General features: G+C 56.6%; 1 protein-coding gene across 1 annotated transcript in view; it reads right to left on the minus strand.

Moving 5' to 3' along the window:
- Nucleotides 1–4,366: 4,366 nt before the first annotated feature.
- Nucleotides 4,367–11,120, minus strand: part of DNAJC16 (DnaJ (Hsp40) homolog, subfamily C, member 16) — a gene marked incomplete at its 5' end in the record, with an annotated part of 9,175 nt that continues 2,421 nt past the window's right edge. Inside the window, 11 exons of the mRNA XM_008941447.1 lie at nt 4,367–4,763; nt 5,710–5,880; nt 6,380–6,478; nt 6,592–6,672; nt 7,092–7,168; nt 7,420–7,602; nt 7,747–7,930; nt 8,151–8,281; nt 8,627–8,785; nt 9,686–9,790; nt 10,768–10,952. Of these exons, the coding sequence (XP_008939695.1) occupies nt 4,367–4,763; nt 5,710–5,880; nt 6,380–6,478; nt 6,592–6,672; nt 7,092–7,168; nt 7,420–7,602; nt 7,747–7,930; nt 8,151–8,281; nt 8,627–8,785; nt 9,686–9,790; nt 10,768–10,952 (1,772 nt within the window). The remainder of the gene's footprint in view (nt 4,764–5,709; nt 5,881–6,379; nt 6,479–6,591; nt 6,673–7,091; nt 7,169–7,419; nt 7,603–7,746; nt 7,931–8,150; nt 8,282–8,626; nt 8,786–9,685; nt 9,791–10,767; nt 10,953–11,120) is intronic.

Below are 11,120 nucleotides of genomic sequence, written 5' to 3' on the forward strand. Positions count from 1 at the left end.
CCAGCCTGTCCAGGTCCCTCTGGACGCCCTCCCATCCCTCTGTCCACCACACCCCCTAGCTTGGTATCATCAGCAAGCTCCCAGTGAGGCCAGATGTGTTTCTTCCTCCCAAATCTCCTTGTTTCTCTTTTTTCCCCCCTAGGCTTTGGAGATCATTCGTGGCTGCAAAGGACTGAACCTGGTGGGCTGTGACCTCGTGGAGGTTGCCCCCATGTACGACGTCTCTGGTGAGTCCAGAGGTGGTTGGGAGGAGGTCGGGTGTGCCTGGCAGAGGCAGCTCACTGCCTGCTTGGACATCCTGGCTTGTTTTTTCCTGCTTTTTTGGTCTTTTTTTCTAGGTAACACGGCCCTCCTGGGGGCAAACCTGCTGTTTGAGATGCTCTGTGTCCTCCCGGGAGTGAAGACGATGTGAGGGCAGCTCAGCTCCACCCTCAGCCCAGGCTCTCCCTGTCCTCTTCCCCAGGCACGGGCTTGGGAAGGAGGAAAAATGCAAGAAAAGGGAATTTTGTGGCCGCAGAGAGCAGGTGGAAGGGAGCAGCCCGTTGAGCTGCTGTTTGGAGTTTGCCTGCAAAGGCAACGAGGAGGTTTTGACTCCTCTTTCCTGGCTGGAATCCCCCCCCGGGGCCAAAATCTGTCCCCAGTAAAAAGTTTCATCCCATGGGTTCCTCGGTTCCACCTCTCTGTCAGGCTCCACCTCCTCACCCCACCCCTGGCTACCCCAGGGACCCTCCTGGTTGCCCAGCTCCTGCCCCAAGGTCCCTGCTGGGCTGGGGCACCTGCCTGCAGAGGGCTCGTAGCCCAGGCTGCTCCCTGGGGAGACATCCCCAGGCACCACAGGGGCAGATGGGGACTGGGGGGGGTTCCTCTGGGGCTTTTGCACCCCACATACACTGTCCCTCTTCTGCGAGGGCCTCCACAGCACCATGCACAGCCCCTGTTCCCTCCCAGCTCATGGGCCTGGACCTGGGGGGACAGGAGGGGTCTCAGAGACCACAGCAAACCTCCAGGAGCAGACCTGGTGGGCAGGAGGTCTCTGCCCTCCCCTCTGGACCTCCAGCTAAAGAGATTTGGGGTTCTCTAGCTGTGCTTGGTGGAGCACTGAGACCTCCTGGAGATGCCAAATGGAGATGCCAGGGGCCTGTTCCCAGCAGGGCTCAGCAGCCTGGGCCTGGCAGGACATCCCTGGGCAGGTCCTGGGGAAGAAGGGCTGGTCAGGACCCCGTGTGCCAGCCCCTCCCCACCAAAGCCTGCACAGTGCCCTCAGAGACCCAGCTCAGCCCAGTCCTGCCCACAGTGGGGACTGGGAGGGGAGGGGAGGAGAGGAGGGCAATGCCCAGCCAGGGGGGCAGAGGAGGAGCTGCCCTGGGGGGGAAAGGAGGGGACCTGTGGAGGGGAAGGAGGGGACCTGAGCCTGCCAGGAGGGGTGGGGACAGCACCTGGGTGGACCTGGAGGGGATGGACCATAGGCTGGGCACCGGGGCAGCAAAATCCCTCCCATGAGAGAGAAGATCACGTTGGAGACCCCCTGAGGAACCTCGTGAACCCTCCGTGGTACTTGCAAAGTCCTGTCAGTCACCTGAGGTCCCCAGGGACTGGGCAGAGGGACCCTGGGGACCACAGACCCACCAGCCTCACCTCTGAGCCCACAAGCAGCTCCTCCCAGCAGCTCTGCCGAGGCCCCTGGAGGGCAGGGAGGGGACTGGAGGCAGCCAGCACAGCTTCAGCCAGGGCAAGTCCTCCTTGGCCCAACCTGGACACGGGTCTCCATGCCCTGCTGGGGTAACCAGGCTGCTCCTGGCACCGTGGGGCTGCCCTGGAGCTCTGGACACGGACACAAGGAGCCACCTCCTCACACAGTAAAATAGTTTATTTCGGTTGCGAATCTAGAATCCTCTTCAACTGAAATGACATCAGTGCCTGGTCACAAACACCAAAAAAAGAAACAAAAAAAAGGAAAAACAACCAAAGAGAAGTTTGCTAAATAAGTTAATTCCCCCCCTCCCCAACTCCCCGGTATCAAAAGTGCAAAATATGACCCTAGTTTTCAGTCCTACTTCTCAGGCTGCGCTGGGGGACTCGTTCCTGGCAGGTTTTGGGGGGGTGGCTGCTGGGGCTGGAGGAGGAGAGTGCAGCAGGAAGGGATTTCCCTCCACGGTGGGGTCAGGAGGTGCCACGTGGGCAAGAGACCCTCTGCACAGCCCCAGATACAGGCTGGGGAGGGAAAATCATCGAGGTGGGGGGACAGCTCGCAGCTGCTGGGAGAGGGCAGAGAGATTTTGGATCAAATCAGCCCCTGAGCAGGAGCAAGGGCCTTGGACAGACCCTCACCAGCTCCACGAGGGCCTGGGGCAGCTGCCCGTGGAAGAAGAGACCCACAGGGTGTTGGGTGAGGGCACAGGAGCTGGGGGGCACTGCTGCCAGTGTGCCCCCCAAAACCTGCTCCCAGAGGGGAGGGAGCTGTGCTAGACAGGAAAGGGACAGGTCCCTGCTGGCAGGCAGCAGAGCTCCATCCCCAGGCCAGGAGGCTGCTGCTTCTCAGGGCAGGGCTGCAGCCCCTCCCTGGAGCACCACCAAGCCCTTTTTTCTTGGGTTGAGGGTTTTCCTCCTGGTTTCTGACCAGCTGAAGAGACAGCAGAGACCCCGAGAGGATTTGAACGTTGAAGAAGTTAGGCAGAGCCTCTCCTCACCCTGTCCTGCCTGGGAGCTGCAGGAAAAGCACAGAACTGCCCCAGCCCAAGGGAAAGGGGGAAATCTCACTCCCCTCCTGCCCTGTCCCAGCACTGTGTGTGCTCCCTGGCAGGGAGGAGCCCTCACCTCCCTTCCTCACCTTCCTTCCTTCCTCCCCCTCTGCTTTAGGGCCTCGTTCAAGCTGCAGCCCAGGTTCTGCTGAGCTAAAATGAAGGAACCTCCCACGGGGCCAGTTGGTAGCATCAGCCTTTATTTGGAAGTACCTCCAGATGGTGGCTGAGGCCCCTGTGGTGGCCAAAGGCTGCCACTCTGCTCCCAGGGCAGGGAGGAAGGCAGCAAGCTGAGGGCTTGGGAGCAGCCAGGTTCTATCAGCAGGGAAATGACTCTTTTTTTTAGGGCCTGAGCAGCTAGCTCAGAGATCAGCATCATCCCTGATGAAGAAGGAGGCCCACAGGATTTCAGGAAAGGATCCCTGGAGCTCTGAGGAGGGGAAAGCAGCCCTGAGAGTGCTGCTCACCTTCCCTCCGCCTTGCCAAGGGCCTCACACAGACCTGAGAGTTCAAAACGATGGAAAAACCAAAAAACCCAACGTGACCAAAGAGAAGCCAAAGCAGCAGCCTGGGTGTGGAGAGAGGGAAATGAGCGAGAGGCTGAAAACAAGGCTCTTAAAGGCAGGGCTGAACCAAAGGGGACTTCACACGTCGCAACGCTCCGACCACACAGCACCTCTGGGGCGAGGTTTTCAAGAGTACAATCACCCAAGAGTTCGGTTCCTTGACACAAAGAAAGGCTGGTTTGTACTACAGGAGTTTGGGAGGAGCCCGGCCCGGCTCCCTAGCAGCTAGGAAGAGTTTCTCTGACACAGCTAGTGGCTCACAGCAGCTCACGCCTACAGCCTGAGACACAAAGTTATGGCTCGAGGATACATCGTCTAAACTCGACAGAAGCAGAGAAAGGCATCAGGGGGAGGGGGGAAAAATAATCCGTGTGACATTTCAGTGGCTGGACACCTCCATGGTGTTGATGGCCGTGCAAAAAGCCCCCTCCCCCCCTGGCTAGGGAAGCTGCACGTGGGGCTAGGAGACGAGGAGCATGAAACATTCAGATCAGCCCTGAAGCTGCAGCCCAGGGGAGCCCCAGCTGCAGGCTGGCTACCAGGGCATGCTCCCAACCACGCTCCAGGTCACTTACCATGGGGGAAGGCCAGAAAAACATCACTGCCTGGTGGGAGGAGGCCTCTGGGAGGGTCTGCAGGGTCTTGCCAGTGTTACACCATGCACCACGGGCTAAGCACACGGGGGAGAGGAGACAGAACCACGACCCGACCTGCGCCGGGTGCCGCGGCAGAGGAGTCAGGGGTTTTTGGTTTTGTTGTTTTCCTTCAGCTGAGGTAAAACTAGAGAGGGAGCAGGAGTGACTCGTGAAGCAGAGGCAGCAAGGAGAGGAGGGAAAAACGGCCTGGAAGGCTCTCTGGTGGCACGGTGTCCAGGCACACGAGGAGGAGGTGGAGGGAGTTCGGCGGCCCCGGCCGTGGGGGGATGTTGTCTGGTTACCAGCTCTGGGAAAGTCCATGGAAAACCTCCAGCCCCTTCCTCACGCTCACCTGCGTGCTCCTGGGAAGAGCTGTCCCTTGTCACCTCCATCAAAAGTTTGTCCATTAGAACCTCTTTAAAATCCCTCAGTCTAGGGAGGGCCAGGAGGGGATATAGAACCTCTGCAAGGAACCCTCGAGGAGCCGCTCCATCCAGAAGGACAATTTGTGTAATTTGTTTTTAATGGATCTAGAGCCTGGGCTGCAGGAGGGTTTCCCTCTGGCTTCTGTGTGGAGAGAGGAATCGTAATCCTCACAGGACCCCAGGGATCCCCCCTCGTCCCCAGATCTGTGGGGCTTGAAGAGGCAGAAGTATTTCTTGTGGCCGTTGAGGGCCAGGACGTAGCCCGTGTAGTCACGCTCCAGGAAGTGCTTGTCATACTGGTTGGGGATAGGGGCAGCATCTTGGGCAAACTCCAGCAGGTACTCCAGCCACTCTCGGTGCTTGTCCAGGCTGAGGAAGGAGAAGTGGAGAGAGCTGCTCCTGGGGGAAGAGCAGAGAAGTGGGATCAGTGCGTTGTCCCAGTCCAGCCAGGCTCCCGCTGGAGGAGTAAGTGTTTGTAAAGAAGGGCAGGCACAAAGCTGTGTCACCACAGCTCCTCCTCCAGCCCAGTTCAGCTCTGGTGCCACCCCAGGGTGTCCAGCACCACTGGGTTTGCTGTTTGTTGAAATGTGGGCAAGGCCAAAGCAGCAGCAGGACCAGACCTGCCCGGCCACTGTCACCGAGCGTGGCTGGGAAAGGCCACTCGGGTTTTGGTGGCACATCGACACTCCCAGGGAGGTTCTCCTGCCCCTCAGCTCTGCCCCACTGAGGCAGGTCGGACCCCCACAGTTCATGAGAAACAAGGAACTACTGGAGAGGGTCCAGTGGATGCTGTGAAGCTGCTGAGGGGCCTGGAGCATCTCATGTGAGCCCTGGGGCTGCTGAGCATAGAGAAGACTCAGAGGGGATCTGATCAGTGCTGAGCAAGAGATAAAGGGTCTGTGGTGGTCAAGAAGATGGGGCCAGACTCTGGTCAGTGGTGCCCAGGGACAGGACAAGGGGCAACGGGCACCAACTGGAACCCAGGAGGTGCCACCTGAGCAGGAGGAGAAACTGCTTTGGTGTGAGGGGGCAGAGCCTGGAGCAGCTGCCCAGAGAGGCTGTGGGGGCTCCAAACTGGAGAGATCCCAAACCTGCCTGGCTGTGACCCTGGGCATCCTGCTGTGGGTGAGCTGCTGGAGCAGGGGGTGGGATGAGATGATCCCAGAGGTCCCTTCCAGCCCCCACCATGCTGGGATTTTGGGATTCTATGAGTGCAGAGGCTGCTTTGCTTGCCAAGTGTTCTCTCCTGGCAACTGAGCCATCACTGCTCCTAACTTGGCATCAGAGCAGCATCACACAAATTGTTAAAACAGTCACCAAAACCTGGGAGAAGGCCCCAGCTTACCCTGTGAACGTGTAGACTTCCAGGGCAAACTTCTGGAGGAGGAGAGTTTTGGTGGAGTTGGACAGGATCAAGACCACGTTCATGTGACCCGGCCTCAGGCGCACCAGGTTGCTGTTGTAGTTGATGTCTGTTAGCTCAGTCACCTCCACAAAGCCCTTTTTGGGAACCCTGCTGCAACAAAACAGGAGTTGAGTGAGAGGGGGAGAATGAGAGACACTGAGGATGGAGAATCCATGAGCTCATTCCCTCCCTGCACACTGTAGCTAAAGTCAGTTTAATGGGTGCAACCCAGACTTGGATCTTCCTCAACACGTCAGTCAGAGCTTTACCTGTCCCCTGAGGATCCTGTCTGGGATAAATTTGGTGGGAATCACTTTAGGACCAAGTCTGTGCACCCCTGGCTCCTGTCTGAACACTCCTCCTGCCCAGGGCAGTGGTGGAGTCCCCACCCCTGGAGGGGTTCCCAAGCTGTGGAGATGTGGGGTGAGGGACACGGGGCAGTGGGGACCTGGCAGTGCTGGGGGAAGGGTTGGACTTGGTGATTCTGATGGGAGCTCTTCATGCACTTCTCTGCTGACCCCTCATGCTCTCTGCGTGCCCTCACTCTGCAGAGATGCTCCCCAAGCAACGTTTCAATGCCAAATGTCTCTGGAGGAATCAGAGAGGGAACCTGTTACTCTCTTTGCTGAAGCTCGTGTCGTTCTTCCCGGTCTTTGCGGCGGTTTCCTCCTTCTCAGAGGGGGGAGAGTCCCTCGTGTCACTGGAATCACTGCAAAGGAAGATGATCTCGTGTGTGTTTAAGGCACCAGACTGCACTGAGGTGGTGTTTTCTGGACTGTGACACCCCTTGGGAGGTTTTGGCAGGAAAGCCTGAACACTCACCTGAAAGCCTGGACGATAACGGTGCCGAAGAGGATGAAGAGGGCAGAGAAGAGCAGGGACAGCAGTGGCATCATTTCTCTCCTGAGGGGAAGATGGGCAAAGAGCCATCAGGCCTGTGAGTTGCAGCTTCTGCCTCAATTTCAGTTCCTGTCTACCTCACCTAACAGCAGAGAGTCAGGTCTTAATGGGGATTGAGATTCTGAGCGCTGTCCTGCTCCCACCCAAAAGGAGGAGGGTAAAAATGAGTCTGTGTTAAAATAAGGTGATGGTGGAATGGTGAAAGCCAGCAATGGATGTGTGTTTTCAGGGCTGGGATGGCCACGCTCAGCCTCGAGGCCACTGTCACTCTGATGTCCCTGTGGTATCATCACTTGTCACCTAAATCTCTATGGGTTTTGATATCTTGATTCCTTGTAGTAAGAACCTGGTTTTACTCTACACCTGAACCAGACAAAAGCAATCCTGCTCCCTGTGGAGGCTCATTAACACCCCATCCATACCAGTTACTGTGAAACAAGCTGTCCCAGCAGTCAGAGACATAGTCCAGCACAGAGTAGAGCCATCGGATAAGGAACATCTGTTTGAAAAGAACAGAGAAAAAACCAAATCACAACCATCCCGAGCCCTGGTGGGACTCCCAGCCCTCCAACAGAACCCTGGGCTGGATCTGCTTTGGAGCACGCCCTGAGCTTCCTTCCAGGAGTAAGAAAAGCTCCAAGAGTCTTGCCTGGGTATTTTAAAATATAAATAATGCCCGTGAGTGACCACGATGGGACTGTCTGGACCCGTGACGTGGCGGGTAGGCAGCTGGAAAGGCCACGTGCTTACGGGAGCCAGCTCGTCGTTCAGGTCTGCCACGACTGTCTCTGAAGAGAGCAGGCCAGGATCTGTCCTCAGCTGGTCCAGGAGGTCCAGGAGGATGAAGTTGTCCTCTTTGCTGCCTTGCCAGGCCTCCTCCAGGGTTTTATAGGCGACCTTCCCCGCGTTGTTGCGTCTCTCCAGAATCACCACCTGGAGAAGCCCAAAGCATCACAAGATGTCAGAGAGAAAGGTGCTTTTGACCAGACCACATGTTTAGCTTCAAATTCATCAGGATTAGGTGTCAGATCAAGGCAGGGGGAAAGAAATGGGGGGGGAAAAAAAGGAAACCCTCACAGCTGATTTCCCTCGGTACTTCTCCTCATCCATCAGCAAGGCGTCCGCAAACTCCGGCTGCCGGTCGCTGTAGATGTGCACAAACTTCAGGGTGTCCTTTGTGTTGGCCACAGCAAAAGTCAAAAACGTCTCGTAAGCTTCAGCAAACTTCTCACCTTCTCCAGTGAGCAGGACCACGCAGTGCCTGGGCAACACAACGAGAGGGAGAATCAGGTTCTGGAGGTGAGAGGAAACGAACGCCCCCTTTCCACCAGCCAGAACGATCCTGAAGAGCCAGAAACCTCTCCAGTGATGTGGACACCAGGATCCAGTGCAGCTGTTTCCCTTCTCCCTCAGGATCAAGCACGAGGAGGCTTTAGGGGCAGCCCCAGAGCCCTGGGGACAGGTCACCCCTGGGGCCTTACTTTCGCTGGCGGTGGGACTTCTTCACGGGACACAGCTCCTGGAACAGCCGCTGGTTGGTGAGCCTGGCCACCAGGAGGAACTTGTTTTGGGAAAGGAAGTCATCAATGAGCTGCTGCTTCATCTCTCGTGCCTGGTGAGGAGAGAGAAAGTGAGAGGCTGGGACAGAGCAGGATGACAGCAAAGCTGTGGGAATGTTCTTGTCAGAAGGCTGCCAGTCCTCGCTGAAATCAGCCAAGAGGTTTTGAGGCCCTGAGGCTGAGAAGCTACCTGCAGCCACCCTCCTCAAAAGGTCACACACCACGGCTGAACCCTGCTGAGCTTCCTCCCTCCTAGTTGCTCTCTGCCCCTGCTGAAGCCCAAATTTCTGCCAAGGACACACGTTCTTTGCTCCGATACACGACACGGACCAACCCCTCCCCGCAACCTCGGCCAGAAAACCCTCCCACAGCCTCTGGGGAGGGACCCCCAGCAACACCTGCACAACATCCGCGGGCTTGTCGATGTGCTCCTTGAAGATCATCATGGTGGGAGTATAGACATTGATGTTGTACTGACGGGACAACTCCTCAGTGCCTCGGAGCCCGACGTACACGTAACCGAAGGACAAGTAATCCCGGTAGGCGAAGGCTGTCAGCTGGGTGGGAAGAGAGCACCAGCCTGGTTACAGCCAGCAGCATTTCCTCCCCCCATGCCTGGGGTGACTTCCCTCACAGAACACCTCCCCTCGTTGAAATGACACTGGGCACGTGCTACAAGAGGTAAGAGCTGCAGTTTGTGTTCTCAGTCATTGGAGCGGGAGCCTCAGCGGGGCCACGGTTTTGTTTGACAGCCTGGCACTGGGTTTGTTAGGAAAAGGCCTCTCCAGGAACCCAAGTTACATGTGCCACAAAAATCTCTGGTTATAGTAAGAGTTTGTACCAGCCTCTGCTGCTGCTGCTGCCTCTGAAACCCACCTGCACCTCCACATCCACCAACCACTCTGCACTTAGAGTCCCAGCGTGGTGGGGGCTGGAAGGGAGCTCTGGGATCATCTCCTCCAACCCCCTGCTCCAGCAGCTCACCCACAGCAGGGTGCCCAGGGTCACAGCCAGGAGGGTTTGGGATCTCTCCAGAGCAGGAGACTCCACAGCCTCTCTGGGCAGCTGCTCCAGGCTCTGCACCCTCACCCCAAAGAAGTTTCTCCTCCTGCTCAGGTGGCACCTCCTGGGTTCCAGTTGGTGCCCGTTGCCCCTTGTCCTGTCCCTGGGCACCACTGACCAGAGTCTGGCCCCAGCCTCTTGCCCCTTGGGAGCATTGATCAGATCCCCTCTGAGGCTTCTCTTCCCCTTGCTGCACAGCCCCAAGACTCTCAGCCTGTCCTGGCACAGAGATGCTCCAGGGCCCTCATCATCTTCTGGCCTCTAACTCCTCTCCTAGAACCAGTCAATAGTGTTCAGAGGCATCAATGCCCCTCTGCAAACAGCAGCAGCACATTTTCTTTGGGACAGCTGGATGTGTCAGCAAGCCAACAACACAGTGACAGAAATCACATTACCTTGTACAGTAATGGCACAACTGGCATATGATCAAACAGAAGGACGTGGGGCTTGTTTTCCTTCTTCCAGTTGGAGAGAAAGCTGATGTAGTTTTTATCTGTAATCTTTAAACAGAATCAGTGCATTAGTTGAACCTCTGAGCTGTCAGACACAGGCAATGCTCTGTGATTAGCTGTCTCAGTGAGAACTCAGCCCACAAAAGCTGTCCAGGTGTTACCAAAAGTGGATGGTGGGGTTGTCTTTCCAAGAGATCTGCCTGATCTGTGCTTTGTGGATACAGGAGATGAATTAAAACCATCAGTCTTGAGCCCCCACCAGCCCTCATAGCTATTGCACCCCCTGTCAATGCTGTTCCAAGACAAAGCTGGTGCCACTTTTGTTCTCATAATTACTCATTGGTGTTGTACAATTCACATATCATGGGAAGCCAAAGGGTTAACAGGCACCCCTGAGCTCCATCAGACCTGGCCTGCACTGAAATGAGGGGTGAGTGGTGCCAAAAAGAACAGAGCCAGGCCAAAACACAGGAAGCTTTTATCTAGTAGGAGGTTTTACTTATCACTCTGAAAGGGCTCAGGCTGCTGGCTGAGGTCTGAGGAACAGGTCTGAGGAAAACCAGATGAAACACACACTGAATGTCTGTGTGGGTGTTTTAGACAACACCTACAGGTTAGGGAGTGCTCCTTAATTTGCTGGATAAAAGCCTGAGAAAGGAGGAGGGAGGTGAAATCCAGCAGGCAGGAAAGGCACAATCACAGATCCCAAACCTAGGGGTGGCCCTTGTATGTTGTCACAACCAGGTGAGCAGCAGGCACACGAAGGGGCTGGTGTAACCACAGAGCAGTGGGATGAGCCCAGTGCAAGAAGTGACCTGGAGCCCTGTCACTGTTGCTTCTGACAGCTCTGGGCTTTGGAGCTGCAACTACAGCTCTCCAAGCACCTCACCTCACCAGCTGCAGTCACCTCTTCTCACCTTAGCCACACAAACCAGCTCGGGGGGGGGCTGAATGAACCAGATTAGCCCCTAAAACTGCTAAAAACCCACGAGGAGCAGCACTGTGACACCCCAACCAGATCCTACCTTCTCCACGAGGCTCCCTGGGAGGAGGTTCTCCAGGAAGTGGCGCAGGTTGTCCCGCGTCACGGCGCTGTGGAAGAAGGTGACCTTCCCACTGATGAGCCCCAGCAGGGTGGGGGTGCTGTGGGCACCCAGGTGGTGGGCGAGGCGCCTCTCGTACCCGGCGTGGACCACTCCAATGCCCACTCCTGAAAGAAGGGGAGAAGGTTTGGGGGTGAGATTCGCTGAGGAGGCAAAACTCACAGCGTGAAATTCGGGTTGAAGACCTCGCTCCCCTGCCCAGCCCCCTGCCTGGGAGTTATTCATGGGGATGTCTCTCCTAACTGGCCACTGGAGCGTAGCAAGACAACGAGAAC

The sequence above is a fragment of the Merops nubicus genome, unplaced genomic scaffold (genome assembly GCF_000691845.1).
Source record: "Merops nubicus isolate BGI_N331 unplaced genomic scaffold, ASM69184v1 scaffold28695, whole genome shotgun sequence".
Taxonomy (NCBI): domain Eukaryota; kingdom Metazoa; phylum Chordata; class Aves; order Coraciiformes; family Meropidae; genus Merops; species Merops nubicus.